The sequence below is a fragment of the Canis lupus genome, chromosome 6 (genome assembly GCF_003254725.2).
Source record: "Canis lupus dingo isolate Sandy chromosome 6, ASM325472v2, whole genome shotgun sequence".
In the NCBI taxonomy this organism is placed as follows: domain Eukaryota; kingdom Metazoa; phylum Chordata; class Mammalia; order Carnivora; family Canidae; genus Canis; species Canis lupus.
Window position 1 is genome coordinate 20,969,258 of NC_064248.1, and position 21,924 is coordinate 20,991,181.

At 45.5% G+C, this 21,924-nt stretch overlaps 1 protein-coding gene and 1 long non-coding RNA gene across 3 annotated transcripts in view; one reads left to right on the forward strand and one right to left on the reverse strand.

The window, feature by feature from the left end:
• Positions 1-20,757, reverse strand: part of LOC112640222 (uncharacterized) — a 38,483-nt gene extending 17,726 nt beyond the window's left edge. Inside the window, exons 1-3 of the long non-coding RNA XR_003123908.3 lie at positions 18,995-20,757; positions 18,140-18,266; positions 1,807-1,926 (exon numbers count right to left, since the gene is read on the reverse strand). This is a non-coding gene — a long non-coding RNA (uncharacterized LOC112640222). The remainder of the gene's footprint in view (positions 1-1,806; positions 1,927-18,139; positions 18,267-18,994) is intronic.
• ARHGAP17 (Rho GTPase activating protein 17) overlaps positions 1-21,924 on the forward strand; it is a 94,523-nt gene that overhangs the window by 24,969 nt on the left and 47,630 nt on the right. For both annotated transcript variants that reach the window (XM_025416135.3, XM_025416134.3), the window contains exons 2-3: positions 12,195-12,234; positions 16,079-16,183. In XM_025416135.3, the coding sequence (XP_025271920.1) occupies positions 12,195-12,234; positions 16,079-16,183 (145 nt within the window). The remainder of the gene's footprint in view (positions 1-12,194; positions 12,235-16,078; positions 16,184-21,924) is intronic.

Here is a 21,924-nt window from a genome sequence, read left to right on the forward strand (position 1 = left end):
CCCGCTGAGCAGGGAGCCCAGCGTGGGGTTCCATCCCTGGACCCCGAGATCATGACCTGAAGCAGATGCTTCACCAACTGAGCCACCCAGACGCCCCTAGATTTGCTTTTTCTGGCCTTTTCCTAAAACTGGAATCATCCATTTTATTTTTAAATCCCCCAGGATTGTAAAGTATAGCCATGGTTAAGAATCGCTGTTATCTCTCTTTTTTTTTTTTTTTACACGACTGTTCCCTACATTCACTGTGGCTCAGAAGATCCATAGGTGCCTACTAGGGCTGTCTTTCCGATAAGCTGTAAGGATAATGGGTCCTTCAGATAAGCTATAAGCAAAATGGAGCTTGGCCTGAGAACTTAATGATCATTTATAACCTACTTTTTATGGGAACGTGCTCTTGAAAGTCCAAATGTGCTGACTTAGAAGCATTTAGAAGAGGCCTTGCACAACCTGTCTTAGGATGCAGAGCACCTCCCTACCAGTGGCCATAGCACTGAGTCAGAACTGAGCCCTTGAATTTGTGTGGCCTTGCCTTTGGGGTTCTCGAAAATGTTCTCACATTTTTGCATGTGGCTTTTCAGCTCCGCCTTGCCTTCTGTGTTCTTGGGCCAGTAAACTGGACCCCCTTCCTGGATCTCCTCCCCCTTAGCTCCTCCCCAGATTTAGCTCCACGTGCATTGTCCACCCTGAGATACTTTGCAAATTGCTCAGATTTCTGCCTGCTTAAATAAGCTTTGAAATCTCAAACTCAGCTCCTCCAGGTCCAAGCTGGCAGTGTACTTGACCTGAGCAGCCTGGAAGTGTCCCCCCTCCGTCCAGCACCCCCACCCGGACCACCAGACGGAGCCTGCAAAGTGTGCTGGTGGCAGGGAGCTTCCTTCCCACTTTGCCATAAGCAGAAATTGTTGGTGGAGCTTTTTAGACTTAGCACGTGGTTACAGCTGGGACAGCAAATAGATTCCATTTCATGTGCCAGAGGGGAGAAAGCCAACAACTGACCAAACAAAAGCTGCTGCATAAGCTTACATGTGTAGGAAGACAATACAACTCAATTCAGTTGATTTTAAAATATAACAGTTCATCTTAGTTGTTGATTGGAATTCAAATAATATTGTGGAGATTCAGTTAAGATTGATAAGGGTTTTGTGATTGCTGTTTCAATTAAAAAATAAATGTTACTTATCTCAGAAAAACTGTAAATATGTGGCCAGAGTGCCATCATTTGAAGAAATAATTTATGGCATAGAATGTGAAGTTTTAGATGTATTTCACTCACATTGTTACCAAAATACTTTCTATTTGATCATTTTCCCTCTGGTAAATATCCTTTTTCTTTTCAGTGTTATGCATGAGATCTTGTTTTGTTTTGTTGTTTTAAGATTTTATGTATGTATTTATTTATTTATTTATTTATTTATTTATTTATTTATTTATGAGAGACACACAGAGAGAGGCAAATACAGGCAGAGGGAGAAGCAGGCTCCCGATGGGGAGCCTGATGTGGGACTCGATCCCAGGACCCCAGGATCACATTCTGAGCCAAAGGCAGATGCTCAACCACTGGGCCACTCAGATGCCCCTATGCACAGGGATCTTTTGTTTTTCTTTGCCCATACTTTCCCTTTAGAGTTCTATAAACCCTCTTATAAGACTTTTCAAACTCCTTTGTGGAATGCGTAACAAATTGTTTCATTTATAAAGTGTCAGAGAGTTCCTTTACATTAAAAATCCAATTAAGTAGCCTTCAGATCCCTTCCCAGAAACTTAAGAAGGCACCTAATCTAATGAGATGGAACAGAAAAAACTCACCCAGCAGTCCCTGGGCTCACTGTGAAGTCAGATGAATGTGTCTAAACTCAGCACGGAGGCTCAAGTGCATTTTCTAAGTGCTTGTACCAGGAGATGACAGCGTTGCCCCAAATCTGGTTCCTGGCAGGATAAAATACACCACTTAGCTGTGGGTCTGGCCGCTGTAATGTCCCTGCAAATATAAATCTCCTGCAGGCAGTGACTGTGTGCGCTGTTGCCCTGTAGAATGAGATTCCTCAACTGATTGGTCATAGTTTATATTACTTACCAAGCATGCGCCTAGATATTTGCAGGTAACCAGAATTTCAAAGCAGTTGATTAAAATTTCTCTCCCTGCCCCATTCTTTTTAGCTGACATACTTAAGTGATTAAGTAAAAAACCCACAGAATTATGATCTCTCATGTGCATTGGTCGACCAGAGCCATCACTACTGTGATCTTGGGGCAATCCAAAGACACAGGTGTTTGAAGTTAGCATTGGCTTTTGGGCCATATGTTTGTTTGCCATCACCGGGCAGACATGGATTGAGTGAGGAAGGGCGAGCCGCTGCTCTCAGGGGCTCAGAATGGCTGCAAGGATTGAAAGGAGCAATCTGGTGAAGTCTTGAAAAACTAGTGTCCCCTGCCTTCCAAAGAACAAATTGGGAAAGCCCAGAAATCCCCCTTCAGGGCAGCCCCTGTGGCTTAGTGGTTTAGCGCCGCCTTCGGCCCGGGGCCTGATCCTGGGGATCAGGGATCAGCCCACGTCCCACGTCGGGCTCCCTGAGTGGAGCCTGCTTCTCCCTCTGCCTCTCTCTTCTTCTGTGTCTCTCATGAATAAATAAATAAAATCTTTAAAAACAGAAAAAGAAATCCCCCTTCAAAGTAAAAAGAGTTTAGAAGTGATTAGAATGGATTGAATCTTTGTGGGAAACTGCACCTACCTTATACACAGATCAACGTTAGCAAACTACAACCTGCACGCCAGCTCCAGCCCCAGTCAGCTGACATGGGTTTTTGCACTTTTAAATGGTTGAAAAACATTTTTTAAAGAAGGATATTTTGTGACATATGAAAACTATGTGAATTCGTGGAGCACCTGGGTGGCTCAGTCCCTTAAGCATCCATCTGACTCTTGATCTCAGCTCAGGTCTTGATCTCAGGGTCCTGAGTTCAAGCCCCCTATTGGGCCCAATGCTGGACATGAAGCCCACTTAAAGAAAAAAAAGTTACGTGAATTCACCTGTCAGTGTCCGTACGTCAAGTTTATTGGAACATAGCCAGGTCCATTCATTTATATGTTGTTTGTGGCAACTTTTGTGTTACAACAGCAGAGCTCAGTGATAGAAAGAGCAATGGTGTGGCCTGTAAGCCTGAAATATTTATTATTTGGCCTTTCCAGAAAATGTTTGCCATGCCTGAGACATGCAATTTTATTTAGATCTTGTCCGGAAATATGTTTGTGAGCAGGGGACAGAAAGAAAATAATAGTTATAATATTCCAGCGGTTTGGGGGGAGGTGGGTAGGTGGAGACGGCATACTTTCTGATCTCTCCCTGTCACTGGCATCACCAATGCTGGGGTGTGCCTCCCATTTGGACTGTATTAACAGAGTCAGCCACCCCCATTCATTTTGGCAGCAGCTTCTCAAACACGAGGTGGAATGTCTAAGAAGACAAAATACACCTCCAGGTCAGCCTCGCATACCAGTCCTCAGAGTGATTCCAAAAAGCGTCCTCGTGAGGTTTGTACCACACCCTGTGAGAGTCGCTAGTGTAGACCCGAGGTTGGCACATTGGTTGGTAAATAGCCAGATAATCTGTAAACCTTTTGAGCTCCACAAGCTGTATGGTCTCTGTTGGAGCAACTTAGTTCTGCTGTTTTGGCATGAGAGCAACCTATTGGTGATACAAAAACCAACCTACCTGGCTGTGCTCCAATAAAAGTTTGTGTGCATGGAACCAGAATTTCACGTAATTCTTGTGCATCATATTATATAATCCTCTTTTGAATCTTTTCCCGAAACCATTTTTTTTTCCCGAAACCATTTTCAAATGAAAACTAGGGGTACCTGGGTGGCTCAGTGGTTGAGCATCTGCCTTTGGCTGAGGGCATGATCCTTGGGTCCTGAGATCAAGTCCCTTTTGGGACTCCCCTTCAGGGAGCCTACTTCTCCCTCTTCCTATGACTCGGCCTCTCTTTCTGTGTTTCTCATGAATAAAGATATAAAAATCTATAAAACAAATAAATAAAGTAAAATCTATTATTACTTTGCTGGCCATACCAAAATAGGCAGTGAGCTAGACTACACCTGTAGGCCGTAGTTTGCGGACCCCTAGTAATATGGGTAGTTTGATTTCTGTATTTTTTAATGAAAAAAATATTAATTTTTTGGAAGACCCTATCATTTTAATTTTGGTTATTATGGATTTTACTGTGGAAGGCAGTTCTAATTTTCTGCCTATTGCTGTTGAATTTTTTTCTTGCTACCTCTTTTGAAATCTAGAAAGTTCTTGTTTTCAACTCCATCTGTATTGTTGGGACAGCCATTTACTTTTTCATTAATTCATCATTGTATATTTATGAAGCGCCTGCTGTGCAGCTGGCAGGTGGGATGACGGGTGCTGGAGCAGGGGACTGATGGGCTAGATAGACTTGGTCTCTGGCCCTACGGAACTCTGTGGCTGGGATGGGTCAGTCAAGTGCAGTGCGTGGATGATCCAGCATGCACTGAAGATGTGAACTCGAGCACTTGTTGCCATGGCTCCCAGAATACCTGCATCATGTGTGTGGCCTGAATGCGGTAGTCAGCATCCTGGGAAACAAGATGCCATTCACAGCCGTGATGTTGGGCCTTTGAGTGTAGCCGTGGCAGAAACTTCTCCAGAAATCAGTCCGCGATTAGAGTTGAAAATTGTCAGGCCAGTCGGAGATTCTCCTTTGACCCTGTGTCCTGGTTTAAGCATCTCTGTCTGTCTTTGGTGCATCGAACTGCTTCAGATTGGGAGCATTTCCGTTTTCTCCTGGCCCGGAAGGGGGCTGCGTGAGACTCCTGTCAGCCACAACCGCAGGGTGGGACATTACTACAAACCATCAGGGGAGAAGGGGGGACATCGAGGCCTGCACAGCCCTGCTTCTGTTAGACTTTAGGAATCATGAGGGGCAAATGCTACACTTTCCCAAAAAGGAATCAGGGAATTGAAAATGCTGCCTGATGTAAGCCGTGTTTGAATGACTAGTGCAATTGCCCAGTGGCTTGCATAGGAAAAAACAAACCCCAGAGTAAACGGCGAGCGGGAGGTGCTTTCCTGCTTTGCATTGTTTTCCCAGTTTCGGACAGGAAGCATTCAAGTGTGTTTTCAAGCACAGAACGTTGGACACAAGAAGGCTCTGACAAAGTAGAAAAAAGACCCATATACAAAAAGTTTGGGTCTGTGTAGCAAAATGTCTGGTTTGAAACAATCTGATTTAGCAAGTATTATTTTTTAAAATTTTTTGGATCACTTTGTCTTTAAGATGCAATGATAGGTTTATTACGGTGCCTCCCCTTATTTGCTTTATTAATGAACTTTAAAAATCTGACCAAAAATCAGATCTCAGGGATCCCTGGGTGGCGCAGCGGTTTAGCGCCTGCCTTTTGCCCAGGGTGCGATCCTGGAGACCTGGGATCGAATCCCACGTCGGGCTCCTGGTGCATGGAGCCTGCTTCTCCCTCTGCCTGTGTCTCTGCCTCTCTCTCTCTCTCTCTCTCTCTCTCTGTCTCTCTGTGACTATCATAAAAAAAAAAAAAAATCAGATCTCAGGGCAGCCCCGGTGGCTTAGCGGTTTAGTGCTGTCTTCAGTACAGGGCCTGATGCTGGAGAACCGGGATCAAGTCCCACGTCATGCTCCTTGCATGGAGCGTGCTTCTCCCTCTGCCTATGTCGCTGCCACTCTCTCTCTCTCTCTCTCTGTCTCTCTGTCTCTCATGAATAAATAAATAAAATCTTAAAAAAAAATCAGATCTCAGTAAAGCCAAGTGTCCGTGGCTAATATAAATGCCTTTTTTTTTTAAAGATTTTTATTTTATTTATTCATAGAGACAGAGAGAGAGAGAGGCAGAGACACAGGCAGAGGGAGAAGCAGGCACCACACAGAGAGCCCGAGGTGGGACTCCATCCCGGGTCTCCAGGATCACGCCCTGGGCTGCAGGCGGCGCTAAACCGCTGCGCCACCGGGGCTGCCCTATAAATGCCTTTAACTGAGCACCTTGGCCAGTATTCTGAATAATTGCTGGACTTTCCTTGGGCAAAACATTCAGGTCTCTGGTAAAGATGAACGCTTCAACACAGGTCAGCATACAAAGGGCTGAGCCTTGGACTGGTCCCAGTGATGAAGAAGATCAAGTCATTTGCACCACATATTGGGGGAGATAGGGGCAACAGTGGTTCCCTAAAATTAAGGTAGGGATAGCATAGGCCAGTGGGGGTATCTTTGTGTGAAGGAGCCATCCTAGCTTGTATGTTACATTCCAGAATCATGATTTGTCACTTTAAGGAACCTTTCCCAGATATCCTGTATCCATGGATTGGCAGATTTAATATTTTTTTTTAATTTTTTTTTTTATTTATGATAGTCACACACACACACAGAGAGAGAGAGAGAGAGAGAGAGGCAGAGACACAGGCAGAGAGAGAAGCAGGCTCCATGCACCGGGAGCCCGACGTGGGATTCGATCCCGGGTCCCCAGGATCGCGCCCTGGGCCAAAGGCAGGCGCCAAACCGCTGCGCCACCCAGGGATCCCCAGATTTAATATTATTAAAGTGTCTGTGCTACCCAAAACTGTCTGCAGATTCAGTACAAAAAACTCCAGGGGCATTTTTCACAAAAAGACAAAATAAACAGGTAGGAGGACGACATCAAACTAAAATGCTTCTGCAACAGCAAGGAAGGAATCGAAATGAAAAAAGCAGCCTACAGAATGGGAGAAGATATTCGCAAACTATAAATATCGGGTTAATTCTCAAAATATGTAATGAATTCATACAACTCATTGGTAAGAAACAATTAACCTGGTTTAAAAATGAACAAAAGAGGGATCCCTGGGTGGCGCAGCGGTTTGGCGCCTGCCTTTGGCCCAGGGCGCGATCCTGGAGACCCGGGATCGAGTCCCACGTCGGGCTCCCAGTGCATGGAGCCTGCTTCTCCCTCTGCCTGTGTCTCTGCCTCTTTCTCTCTCTCTCTCTGTGTGACTATCATAAATAAATAAAAATTAAAAAAAAAATGAACAAAAGACCTAGTTAGATGTTTTCTCAAAGAAGATATACATGTGGCCCACTGGTATATGAATCGGTGTTCAATATCACTAATAATCAGGCAAACACAAATGAAAACTGTAATGAAGTACCACCTCACACCTGTTAGGATAGCTACCGTAAAAGACACAAGAGATAACAGATGTTGGTGATAATAGAAATTGGAACCCATGTACACTTTAGTGAAAACATAGTTATTATGGAAAACAGTATAAAGGTTCTTCAGAAAACTAAAAATAGAGCTACCCTATGATCCAGCAAGCCCAGTTGCTGGGTATATATCTAAAGGAAATGAAATCAGTATTTCAAAGATACCTGCATTCCTATATTCATTGTAGAATTATTCACAATAACTAAGATAGGGAAACAACCTAAGTATTGGTTGATGGATGAATGGATAAAGATGTGGAGAGTGTCTGTACACACACACACACACACACACACACTGGAATATTATTCAACCGTGAGAAAGAAGGAAATCCTGCCATTTGCAAGAACATGGATGAACCCTATGGATAATACTTTAAGTGAAATACGCCAGACAGAGAAAGACAAATACTATATGATCTCATATTTGGGATCTTAAAAAAAAAAAGAAAAGAAAAAGTCAAATGTATAGAAACAGAAAAAAATGATGGCCCCTGGTCTAAAGGGTGAAAAGCTATAGTCAAAGGGTATAAGCCTTCCGTTATAAAATGAATAAGCTCTGGGGAGTATAATAATCCTGTATTATATACTTGAAATTTGCTAAGAGAGTAGATTTTAAGCATTCTTACAACTACTGTTACAAAAAAGGGAACGGTGAAAGGTGATGAATGCGTTCATTAACCTGATTAATCATTTTACAATATATGTAAACTGAATTAGCACATTATACACTTTAAATATATACAGTGTTATTTGTCAATTAAAGTTCAGTAAAGCTGGGGGAGAAGTAATCTTTCCCGCTAATAGGTAACTTTTAATAATTGCAGTAGATTTTAAAAATCTGGTTAAAATGTTAGATTGGGGCAGCCCGGGTGGCTCAGTGGTTTAGCGCTGCCTTCAGCCCAGGGCATGATCCTGGAGACCCAGGATTGAGTTCCACGTCAGGCTCTCCCTGCATGGAGCCTGCTTCTCCCTCTGCCTGTGTCTCTGCCTCTCTCTCTGTGTGTGTTCTCATGAATAAATAAATAAAATCTTAAAAACAAAAATAAATAAATAAAAAATAAAAAGATATTGTGGGGGAGCCAGGCTGGCTCAGGAGGCTAGGCATCCAACTCTTGATTTGGGCTCAGATCATGATCTCAGGGTCATGAGATTGAGCCCTGAACCCAGTGTGGAATCTGCTTGAGATTCTGTCCTCTCTCTGCTTCTTCCCCTGCATGGATGGGTACCCTCTCAAATAAATATATAAATAACTAAATCTTTACAAAAAAAAAAATACATTGGATGTCTCTCTAAAATAAATTTTATCAATGTAATACAGAATGTCCACAAAGCAGGAGACATAGGATAAACCTGTTTTTAAGGAATATGTTAACATTTTCGTATCATTAGTTCCGTGTATATATCTGCATCTCCAGATAGATTTCTAGATAAAGTACCTCTAAATTTATTATTTCATTTTGTTGTTGTTGTTTCTTGTTTTTCTTGAAGTTCGATTTGCCAACATATAGCATAACACCCAGTGCTCATCCCATCAAGTGCCCTCCTCAGTGCCTGTCCACGCAGTTACCCCAACCCCCTGCTCACCTCCCCTTCTGCAACCTTTGACCTCTAAATTTATTTTATTTTATTTTATTTTTTTTTGACCTCTAAATTTAAATTAAAGAGTTGTTATTTTGAAAAAAGGACAGGAAATATATGGATTTTTTTGTGTTTTGGACACTCTTAGGTATATGTTCTGTTGCACTTTTGTGCAGATTGTCATTTGGACCCCTTGTTTTAAGTTAGAGTTATGCTTCACATGAAGTTATGCTTCAATTGAAACCATATCAAGCATGTCACAGAAAAATGTAATTAACATACTGTTTTTTAAAACTTAAAAGTATGTATATGCATATGTTTGTATGTATATATATACACACACATATATCTACACATACACACACACACACACATAGTTTAGAAAGTTAAATAATAGCAAAAACTTATCCCAGTGGGTTCTCTTTCTAGTTATCCCATTGTCTCAGTTGAGATTCCCCAACCATAGAGGCAACTATTTTCAAATTTCTGTTTTCAAATTTCTGTTTATTCTGGCATTTAGTCATGTCTATACTTAGAGATAATAGGTAAACTGATATCCTTCAAGTTACCAAGTTTTAGTTATTACTTATTGGCTTCCCATCCTGATAAATGAGGGTTTAGTGCTCTTATGTGACTTTCTTCTCTGCTTCTGCTCCCTTATCCTTCCAAGTTATATTACAATTTTTTGATATATTACTGTTTGATATCTACATTAGTATATCTGACCAGTTATCTGCAGCAAAGCATACTAGTGTACTATGACTCTTTCTGATGGACTTTTTCTTTTTCCTGAAGTTAGTATTCGATTTGTTTTTACATTTGATGTCTTTCTTTTTTCTTTCTTTCTTTCTTTTTTTTTTTTTAAGATTCTATTTATTTATTCATGAGAGAGGCAGAGACTTGGCAGAGGGAGAAGCAGGCTTCCTGCAGGGAGCCTGATGTGGGACTTGATCCCGGGACCCCGGGATCACACCCTGAGCTGAAGGCAGACAATTGACCACTGAGCCACCCAAGCATCCCCATTTGCTTTATTTTCTTTGTGGCTATTGCATTGCTGTGTTCATACCTACCCACCCCCGCCCCCCACCCCCACCCCCGCCAGAAGCCCTGATTTGAATTGTTTGCAGTTGTTTGTATTGTATTTGATTTTTTATTTCAAATTACTCATGTGAGATTGCTGGGAAAAGATGCACACAGTTGTTTCTGCTGTACCACCAAGCTATTGCTTTCTCATACTTGCTAATGGCCCACATTGGGATTTGATTTCATTTTTAAGATTTATTTATTTATTTGAGACAGAGAGAGACAGAGCACACAAGTGGGAAGGAGGGTCAGAGGGAGAGGAAGAAGCAGGCTCCTCACTGAGCAAGGAGCCCAATGGGAGGCTCAATTCTAGGACCCAGGATCAGGACCTGAGCTGAAGGCAGACACTTAACCCATTGAGCCACCCAGGCGCCCCCACACTGGGATTTTATTTATTTTTTATTATTATTTTTAAAGATTTATTTATTTATTTGTTTATGATAGACAGAGAGAGAGAGAGAGAGAGGGGCAGAGACACAGGAGGAGGGAGAAGCAGGCTCCATGCTGGGAGCCCGACATGGGACTCGATCCCGGGACTCCAGGATTGTGCCCCGGGCCAAAGGCAGATGCTAAACCACTGAGCCACCCAGGGATCCCTACACTGGGTTTTTTAAATTAGGTTTTCCTCTTCTTCTGTGATAGTTTAAAAATATTTCTATTTCATAAAGGGACTTAATTTGCTCTGAATCTCTTATTTAGAACTTTGAACATTTTAATTGGCCTTGGGGACTTTTGTCTGTGTATACTTACACTTCTAGAAGGAAGAGATTTCAGAGTTCTGTGTGAGGTATAGAGGGCCCTCGCCAGAGAAGATGAGGCAGAAGTTGCACAATCTGGTGGTAGTGTTTCGCTAGAGGAGGGACAAGGCTCTTGGTAAGTAGGGGTCACGGTGCAGCTGTGGTGGTCTCCTGCCAGGTATGTCCCCGTGAGGCTGACAGTCAGAGTTCCTTTTGGGGCCGATTGCTTGAGCTCCTAGGCAGCTGAGGCCCTGCTCCACTTCCCTAACTGGCGTGACTGCTTATGTTTGGCGTGTCAGCAATGCCTGGCACCATGTATGCTGAGCAAGGGCTGAGATGGCATCCTGTGGCCTGCTGCTTGCAGAACTTGTTCATAGAGTTGAAAGTTGGCCTTCTCTGAAAGCTGGGCCTCTGAAAGTCATCTCCAGGCTCTGCTCCTGTGGCCCTGGGAGGTATTTGAGTTAGGTCAGAGCTCTGGTTTCCTGTACAAACTGGTGTGTAAGCCATTGCCATCAGCATCTCTGTTAACCAGGGTGCTGCAGTGCTGACTGGTATTGGAATCCTTTGTGATGGTGCCTGCTTTCACCTGACATGCCATCGTCCAAGTGTGGGCTGGGGGTGTGCACCACCAACCTCATGCAACTGGTTGGTATCGCTCTGTACTCTTTTCCCCACCTCCTGGAATGTTCAGGGCTGAAACAGACTTGTTCTTTTCCTTTTAAAAGTTTCCTTGTTCATCTCGGTGGGAGTTGGGTAGGGATGATAATTGAGTTGGTCTCAATCTCTATTTATTTATTTACTTTTTTTTTTAAGATTTTATTTATTCATGAGACACAGAGAGGGGACAGGGACATAGATGGAGAAGCAGGGGAGCCTGCTGCAGGACTCAATCCCAGGACCGCGGGATCACGACCTGAGCCAAAGGTAGATGCTCAACTGCTGAGCCACTTAGGTGGCCTGGCCTTAATCACTATTTAACCAGAAGTCTCAACCTGCCACCTGGATTGCAGTCATTCTGGGTTTATGTACAGCAACGACGCTGTCCTTTTGGACTCCAGAGGAAAGTCTTCTTAAGAATGTACTGTGATCTGGCAAGAGGCTCCAGCAGCTCCATATGCTCCCCTGCTAACTGTTGGGCACTAGGTCGTCTTTCTGGAAAGGTCTAGGTAGTTAATGATAGTCAGAAGGCATAGGTGGAGGAAAGCTGTGAAAATACTTGGTTTCTTTTTAAAGTAAAGATGACATATCTGAAAGAGGGAATGCTCAGTTGTTGTTACTATCTGGAGTGTGTATTGGAGAATAGTTCCTGGATTTGTAACACACTTGTTTCAATACAGCAGTATTGGTCTCCATCCTTTTTTTCTTGTTCGGGGTTGCTATTCTCTGCAAACCTTTGTTTTTTATTTTGGTTTTGCTTAGGCAGCCCTCTGATGTAAAAATTGGTGGAATTTGTCCCCTACATTATCATTCATTTCTGCCCAGGGTGAGAATTAGTAAATTTCATGGATTGCTTTGCATTTCTGGATTTCTAATTCTGAACTTCTGATTCCCCCCTTCCCCCCACAGAGCCGAGAAAACAGAAGTCCTCAGTGAAGATCTGTTACAGGTAAGGAAATAAAAATCTTTTTAAAGTGCTTTGAGTAAAGAGGATAAGAAACCAGACTTCCTTCGGGAGAACTGAAGTGGGTTTCTGTATGTCTGTGTACGATCTGAAAGAGCAGGAAATTGATCAGCGTGGTGGTTCCGAGCAGGAAAGAAAAGCAGTTGGGTTGCACGGTGATAAAAAGGGGATCTGAAACCTTGGTGTCATGTTATGAAGTTCAGACGGGGCTCGTCCTGCTTTCAAGCGCCAGGTGTTGGGGTGGGGTGGGGGAGGGGTCTGGCCGGCCTGGCCATGCGCTGGTATTGGGGCCAGGTCCCGGGCCCCGGGCAGGCCAGGCCAAGGGACAGTCGCTCGCCGCTGGGATGGTGTCCTTGATGGGACAGGCCCTGCCAGCTGCGGCAGAGGGCCCCACTGGCTCCGACCTAGAGTTTCGACTTCTCCTTCCATGTCACGCTTTTGTTCTCTCCAGTTCTGGGCTGAGTTGGGTCCCCAGGGACTTAGAGTCTTCGTGACGGTGACCAGACCTTGCAGAACCGCTCCGAGGCCCTGAGGTGGCCTGTCATCAGCCTGGACTTGTCTTCCTCTCTGTGGGGATGGCTGTTTCCTGTGGGACCTGAGCCAGGGCCACTGCACTTCGTCGATCCACAGGCTTCTCTAACTTGCGTGCCAGAAGCTTGTTCCAGAAGGCCGGGGACCCTTTCTCTACATCTCTCCACTCAGCCTCAACCCCCTTGGTCCCCACCCACCCAGAGCATGCTGGGAAGGACAGAAGCCCTTCTGTAGGAGGTTTCTCTTTAGCCTCCTCGCTTGTGTCCTTGCCGCTCGTGTCCATGACCCACAGCAGGTGTGTGCACTTAGCCCCAGAAGACCAAAGATCTGCTCCCAGGTGACTCTCTGTCCCTCCCAAAGGAGACAAGGAGCTGACGTAGTTTAGAAGAATGCTGCTGGGACCACCCCGTGTCAGAACAGCTCTCAATTATGACAGCCATCCGCAGGCACAATATCTTAGGAGTGCTTTTTTTTTTTCTTTTTGGACCAGAGGTTTTTATTAAGGATTAGAAGGGTTTGGGTTGTTTTTTAAGCCTATTTATTTATTTTAACGTGTTTATTTATTTATTCATGAGAAACACACAGAGAGGGGCAGAGACACAGGCAGAGGGTGAAGCAGGCTCCATGCAGGGAGCCCGATGCAGGACTTGATCCCGGGACTCCAGGATCACGCCCTGAGCTGAAAGCAGACACTCAACCACTGAGCCACCCAGGTGTCCCTTAAGATTTATTCAACAGTGATATTGTTAAAAATATTTCCACATTGACTTTTACCATGTATCTCAACTTCATTTTCAGACTTCCAAAGATATCATTTGGTCTAGTTGACCTTTAACTGGACTGCGCTTTCAAGTCTGTGTTCTCCGTCCTACGCCCCACACCAGGGATATCCAGGATCTCATTGAACCCTTGAAGCCCCAAGATGAGGCCAGAGGGCCTTGCAGGCGGTTCAAGGATGGCAGGGTTCCCATGGAAGGCAGGCGGCGACTGTCTGCACTTGTCCCTCTGCCCAAACATCCACTGGGGCCCCAGGAGTTTGCCAGTTTCTAGGAACGCCTTCTTTCATGACCCAGACACCTACCCCGTGTCTGCCATCACTGCCACAGATGTTTTCCCCCTTCTTTGACTATGACGAAAGACAGCAATGGGTAAAGGTGTGCAGTCTGATGCCTCCCTACCCAGCTCTGCCCTTGACTTGCTCTGTGGCCTCAGGGACTTACTGAACCTCCCTGAGCCTCAGTTTCCTCTTCTCTAAAATGGGAATGTGGTTGTATCCACCCCCTAGGGTTATTGGCAGGAATTAATGGGTTAAACAGGAGAGTACTGGGGAGGGATCCCAAACCACAGAGATTTTTTGTTTGTTTGTTTCTGCTATGAAACTTTCCTTAATTTGTACAGTGTTTTCCTGCCGCTTGGATCTCTGTGAGAGCATTTCAAGAGGCTTCTATTTTGCCTCTTGTTTTTCACTCATGAGTTCCTTTTGCTTCTGTGGAGTTTCCCTGGGAGGCTGTGAATCCCAGGAGGGCGAGAACCATAACCTATTTACTGTTGTTTTTCTAACACCTTGCACAGGGACTTGACACCGACCTGCCCTTTGGTTCTTTCTTTCCTTCTTTTCTTTTCTTTTTTTCTTTCTTTTCTTTTTTCTTTTCTTTTCTTTTCTTTTCTTTTCTTTTTTTTCCTTTTCTTTCTTTTCTCTTTCTTTCTTTCTTTCTTTCTTTCTTTCTTTCTTTCTTTCTCTCTTTCTTTCAGATTTTATTTGTTCATGTGAGACACAGAGAAAGAGAGAGAGAGGCAGAGACACAGGCAGAGGGAGAAGCAGGCTCCCTGCAGGGAGCCTGATGTTGGATCCGATCCTGGACTCCAGGATCATGCCCTGGGCCGAAGGCAGGTGCTCAACCACTGAGCCACCCAGAGGCCCCTCCTACTTGTCCTTCAACAGATATTACACGAACACTTTCCATTGGGATAAATCAGTGAACAAAACAGATCAAGACCCCTGTCCCTGTGGACTTTACAGTTTTCTAGTAGAAATCAGAATCAAAGTGCAATGGAGTTTGGGGGTTTTTGTTTTTTGTCTGTTTCGGGTTTGGGTTTAGCCTGTTTTCATGGCAAATACAGTGTATATTAGTTTTCCAGTGGTTTAAAAATCTGGTCGTTATAGAAGACTAGGGGGAGGTGATGTGGCATTTGCTCCTCCTATGTACAAACATGGCTGTCAGGTCAGGGTCCCGGTGGTCGGGCCTAGGCGCCGAAGAGAAGCTGTTGGGACAGTCGGACAGTCAGGGCTCTCAAGAAAGAAGCACAGAACCATGGCATCGGGTACAACGTTGCAGGGATAAAAATGCATTCTGCTTTGAATTTGTTGATTTTTCTTTAAAATAGAAAGCATCCCTACGGGCCTGCACTCAATCTTAATGAGTCATCAGAATACACATTTTTGGCATTCCTTCCCTTGCAAAGCAGTTCTCTTTGCCATAAACAGCCATATCCCAGCAATAATATTTTGGGAAGCTAAATCACGATGCATGCGTCCCCTAAGTCAGTGTTCCTTGCTGCTGGCTGTCCGTTCAGCCTTGGAGGTTTATTTAAAACAAAACAAAAACAAAGCTGCAAGCCCACCCTAAACCCAGTAAGGCATGATTTTGAAGACACTGACCCTGAGTGGAAATCGTGGGACATAGATTTTGATGTTCCGATGGGCTGATGTCCTGTGTGTGGAAGGCTGTGTTGCTGTCTGCAGGAGGTAGCTTCTGAATGTCCCTGTGGCTTTTTCCCCCTTGGCGATGGGATTGCCCTAAGGTGTTCCTTTGCACTTCTGCAGGCTCGGCCGCCACCAGTCTCTCTGATAGCAGGTTTAGCCCGGACTCCGCGGCCTCCCTGCTCATGGACTTAGCCCTTGGGAGATCTAAATCTCTCGGTGTAAGAGAGGTCAGCAGCTCTCAGCCAGGGGCTATTTCGCCCTCTGGGGGGATGTTCAATAATGCGTGGTGACAGCATCGGTTGTCACAGCTTAGGGAATGGGGTGGGGAGAGGCCAGAGATGAAGCTGAACATACCATCATGCACAGCAGAGCCCCCACCCCCAGAATTACCGGGTCCCAAGTGTCAATAATGAGAAACCCTGGTATAAGTGAATGGGACCATTCCCATGTATACCCCAGAGCTAAAAAAAAAAAAAAAAAAAAAAAAAAAATTAGAGCACAGGATGCTGTTTCTGCCTTTGTGGCTGCAGCATTAGAAAGAGGGGTGTGTGTTCTTCAGCCCTGCGAATGGCTCGTTTGTCTCTGTTTTCTCAGATCGAGCGGCGCCTGGACACGGTTCGGTCAGTGTGCCACCTTTCCCACAAGCGTCTGACGGCATGCTTCCAGGGCCAGCATGGCAGCGATGCCGAGAGGAGATACGTGAGTATCAGATGTGACTTGGGGCCGGGACACTTGTGTCCCCGTGAGGCTTTGCACCCTTCAACCCTTTGGTTTTCTCAAGCAGCATCAGCGAGTTGCCTGCAGATTTGTACCTAATATTGCCATTTCCTTTCATGACACCCGCCGGACCAGAACATTCTTTTGTGCTTAAGACCTTGCTGATCCGAAAGCCCTACTCACACTGAACTTATTCCAGGTGCTTTCAAAGACTCAGTGAGCCATTTGTCATTGATAAGACAATGGAGACATCTGTTTGGAATGCTTTGGTGGCAAAAAGCTGAAAGAATATCTTTAATTGACTTAGAAAAAGGACATAATTTATTGGCTTACTAACTGGAAGGTTCCAGAAGCTGAGATGGATGTGAGGTGAGGCTTGGGCTAGCATTGTGGTGGTGTAACCAGAGCCCTGCTTTCTTCCCTTTTGCCCCTCCTGCCTTCTTCAGGGTCTGCTTTATCCCCAAAAGGGCACCTGTCATGGTCGTGGGTTGGCTACCAATGGCTTCCATGGGCTACTTGCTTCCTTGTGCATGTCCGGCAGGAGTAGAAAGTGTACCTTCCAGTAGTTTTCTTAACAGAGTGGGAAATCTTCTTTTTCCAAGTCCTTGGAAGGTAGACTTTGCCTTCTCTTTTGTTGATCTGTGTTGAGCCACAGTCCCCATTCCAGAACATTCCCATTCCACCTTGGTTATTGTGGGCAGGGGTGAGGTTGGTGAGGAGATGGGATGTGCATTGGCTTGAGCTAATCGGGACCTGTCCCTAGCGAGTGGGCTGCAGAGCTACCTCCAGCTCACAGGCTTTTATTGAGACCAGGGTGGATCCTTAGGAGAAATCAGGATGCCGTTGTAGAGAGGAAGAGGGATGGACTCCAGGAGAACCATTGAATGTGTACATTTGTTCAAAGCATCCGGGTCCTCGTGTGCCACCAGTAGAGCCCAGCAGCCACGCTCATTTGGCAGTTCTGTGCTTGCGTTTACAAGTTCCTAGCTTAGGAGCATATGCTAACCCTTGGAAGCCCATATACCATTAAGGTGAGAGTTTCAGGGTCATACCGGAAAGCTATGATTTGCCACCGGATGTCTCAAAAGGAAGAGCTGGGATGCAGCTTATCAGTGTCACCCTTCTTTTACATTTCCTACAGACATTTATGGGCTGTCTCTTGCCAGCAGGGTTATTCCTCCCTTGTGCAATACTGAGCTTGCTGCAGTCGGTATGCACTGAAGAGTGGGACTTTGCATGCACCCACGATTCCAGGAATGCTCGTGGCAAGTCCTGTTTGGCAGAACCAGACCCAATCCACTGGTTCTGTCCCCATAGCCCCTCTCATGCTCTTATCATGGCTTCTGCTCTACTTACCCTTTTAACATGGTGTCTTAAGGCTCTGTCCTCCTTATTCCCCCAGTCACGTTCCTTGGGCCACCTCCTCTGTTCTCATGGCTTCTAGCTGATGTGTTTATGCCAAGGACTTCTACGGCATTTCAACCAAGCAACAAAACTTCCTTCCCTTACTGTCTATTTTAGCACGCACAACCAGTTCTTCCTTCTGTGCTGACTCTTGAGTCCCACCCACCGTGTTATGCAAGCTAGAAACTAGGGTTACCTGACATTCCATTTTATCCTCACCCTCCCATAGCTTCTTGATTAGCAAGCCCTGTGATTGTGAATATTTTTTGAATTCCTCACCTCTGCGCCATCTCTGCCACTTTTGCGTTAAACAAGACCTGATTACCTCGGGGATCCCTGGGTGGCTCAGCGGTTTGGCACCTGCCTTCGGCCCAGGGTGTGATCCTTGTCGGGCTCCTTGTGTGGAGCCTGCTTCTCCCTCTGCCTGTGTCCCTGCCCCGCCCCTTTCTCTCTCTGTCACTCTTGAATAAATGAATAAAATCTTTAAAAAAAAACAAAAAACAAAAAACAAAACAAACCCTGATTACTTCTCACCCGGATGGTGTGGTCACCTCCTGAGCTTTGCTTCCTGCCTCTAGTTGCCTTCTTTTCCAGCCTGTCTCCACCCGGATCATCAGAATGGTTTTTTTTAAAATACAAATTGATGCTGTCATCCTCCTGCCTGGAAAAAAAAAAAAAAGAAAGAAAGAAACTTAGCTTAGGGATCTCTGGGTGGCGCAGCGGTTTGGCGCCTGCCTTTGGCCCAGGGCGCGATCCTGGAGACCCGGGATCGAATCCCACGTCGGGCTCCCGGTGCATGGAGCCTGCTTCTCCCTCTGCCTGTGTCTCTGCCTCTCTCTCTCTCTCTCTCTCTCTCTCTGTGACTATCATAAATAAATAAAAAGTTAAAAAAAATAAAGAAAGTTGGAAAAATACCTAACCCTTAAGACATTTAAAAAAAAAAAAGAAAGAAACTTAGCTTATTCGTTCTCAGCAGGGACCAGAAGCGCACTCCTGGGGATATCTGGAAATACGTAGAGACATTTTGGGTTACTATAGGGACTGGGGACACTAACTGGCACTCGGAGGGTGGGGACTGAGATGCCAAATGTCCTGTGGTGCCTGAATGACAGTCCTACTTTGCAAGTGGCCTGTACTGCCAGTGGTGCCTCCTTCGAGGGGTGCTGGCCGTTTCCCATTGTGGAGATCCGAGTCCAGGCTCTGCAGCATGCCCAGCCCTTCACGATCTGATCCTGTCTTCCCCAGTGTTCCCAGTGTCTCCTGCTTCCTCTCATTCATGCCACGTGCCCTTACCCTTCACATCACGTCTCGTCATTCCCCCTCAGTGCTTTAAGACGCCATTTGGGTGTCCCATATACTCATAAAAAAAACAAAGGAACAAGTACTTACCAAACACCTACTGTGTGTAGGTGCTGGAGATATAAAATAAAGAAGCTGTAGTCTCCACCTCAAAGGTGCTCACAGCCTGGTGGGGAGAGACACACAAATGGACCATCAGAAAATGCCATGCTAAACACAGCATGCACAGGGTGTTAGGGGAGGAATGAGAATGGGCATCACAGGAGGAGAGGTAGTCAGGTGAGGCTTCCCAGAGGAGGTGGTGGCCCAGCTATTAAAGGCAGGCAGTAAAAAAAAAAAAAAAAAAAAAGGCGGGCATTGAGTAGCAGGTGATGGGCATATTTTCGGCAGCAAGGACAAAGGTGCCTGGCCTCATTTCGAAAACCTAGTGCCTTAGGCTTCCTTTTCCAACCTCAAACAGAAGTGCCAAGGCAGGGCTCCGAAACTGTCTCCCCTGTGCACGTGGGAGAAGCAGTCACCACGGAAATGAGAAAAGATAACCACGGGGGTCCTACAGTGCAGAGAAATGGCAGCAGTCTCCAGGGCTCTAGAACACATAGGAAGAGCCCCGCAAAGGCCCCACGAGAGGCTCCTCTGCATGTGGAGAGGCATGAAGTGCAGGGGGTGGTCTTCTCAGTCCAATAGGGGACCATGGTGGAGCTGATGCTGGGAGTCCTATGAGATGTGGGGTAGCTGCTTTTTGTGCAGTTGGCATCCATTTTATAAATTATGACTTCAGAACTTTTTAAATGAATCTCTGATGATAAAAGAGAAAAAAAGGCTGTCCATGCCTGGGAAGTGCTCAGCTGTGTTCGTGGAGGAGTATGGCAGTGGTAGGTAGCATCTTCATCCAGGAGCGCAGGGTTAAATAAGCAGAATGTCCCGATTTATGTATGACAGGAAACAGGATTGTTGTGGCTTTGGGTTCAGGGCCTGGAAACCACAAGGCTGTTTACAGCAGGGAGCTTGAATGATACTTGTCAAAGTAGAATCCTCTTTTTATGATTTTTTTTTTTTTTTTGTCCAGAGTTCCAGAGTTGCACAAAGTATATTTCTCCTGATGATTGCATTTATCCCAGACTTAAATTCCCTTAGGAAGGCGGCATTATTGGAGCTCCTGGGCAGCACAGTTGGTTGTGTCTGACTCTTGGCTTTTGCTCAGGACATGGTCTCAAGGTCATGAGATCAGGTCCCAGGATGGGCTCCGTGCTCAGCACAGTCTGCTTGGGACTCTTTCTCCCTCTCCCGCTGCCCCTCCTGACACCCTGACACCCCTGGTCACACACTCACTCTTTCTCTAAATTAAAATAAACCTTAGAAAAAAATAAGTCAGACAGCATTCCTAAAATGTATGAATTACCCTCACTGTGATCTAGGCCCCCTACCCATCCTCTCCTGTCTTCCTGGTGTGGAAGTGCAGAAGCTGGAACTGTCTCCTTGTGGGGCAGGTAATGCTTGCTATTGACTTAGTTGAAAACAACTTGAGAAAATGAGAGATGGGTAAATAGAGTTGTTATTTATCTTTACGTTTCAATATACTGTTTTTGGATCGGCTGCATATTTACGTGGTCAAAACCCAGAATACACAGAACATAAAGCAAGGTCTTTCCCGGTCCTGTTCCCCAGGCACCGTGCTGTCCTCTCCAGAATGAGCAGCACTAGTCGTTTCTTGTATACTCTTCCAGAGATATTCCTTACAATGCAAGCAAATGCGGCGTGTGTCGCAAGAAGCCCATTGATAGTAGGAAAGGCAGGTGGCCCGTAAAGGTCAAGGTTCGACAGTGGCACACAGCAAGATAGACCGTGTTCTTGCCGTGAGGGCCCTTTCTAGTGAGGAAGCAGAATCACATGGATCTGTTAGCAGATCCTGTGGTATCCACAACCCACTTTCCAGGGACTTCCCAGGCCCCTTATAGCCATGTTCTGAGATGAGCCGTCAACCACTGGTGGAGAGGAGCTGAACTGGGGCGCAGCCCATGGGCGTGGAGGTCTGGCTCTGTTGCCCCTCACCGGGGTCCCCGGCCAGTCCACCTGACCTCCCCCAGGCTTCAGGTTCCTTGACTGGACAATTAGAGCATGAATCAGATGACCCTTATGGTCATTTCCAGCTGAAAAACAGATGCGTGATAGGAAAATGCATGGCTTTGTGCTTAAATCCTGGAAGAAAACTTTTTCCGATATTTAGCCAGATACTTTTAGATGCTTATTTACAGCTGTATAGTTATGATTACAGCCAAATTAAGAGCCAGTTTATGAGTACGTATTCGAGGGGCTGTGGGGTGCCTGGGTGGCAAAGTCGTTAAGGGACCAACACTTGGGTTTTTTTTCCTTTTTTTTTTTTTTTTTTTTAAAGAAGATTTTATTTATTTATGGGGCACCTGGGTGGCCCAATCAGTGAAGTGCCTTTGGCTCAGCGGGGAACCTGTTTCTCTCTCTCCCTCCGCTCCCCTGCTTGTGCTTTCTCTCTCTCTCAAATAAATGACTAAAACCTAAAAGAGTGTGAGGAGAGGACGAGAGAGAATCTGAAGCAGATTCCACGCTGAGCAGAGACGGACATGGTGCTTGATCCCACAGCGGTGAGATCATGACCTGAGCCGAAAGCAAGAGTTGGACGCTTAACCGACTGAGCCGCCCATGCAGCCCCCACTCTTGGTTTTGGTTCAGGTCGTGATCTCAGTGTCATGGTCTCTGGGGTCATGAGATCAAGCCCCAGGTTGGACTCAGGGTGGAGTCTGCGTCTCCCTCTCCCTCCCCCCGCCCCATTTGTGTTCTCTCTATCACTTTCTCTCTTCCTCAAATAAATAAAATCTTTAAAAACAGTAACAACAACCACAACAATAATACTAGCAGCTGGCATTTGCTGAATTATTTTACCACGTGCTTGGCTCTTGGTGTTGAGTATCTCCATAGACAGACAGCCGTAGGACACTCGCACTGTTATCATGTCTCTGGATCATCTATGCTTGAGGACATGGGCGCAG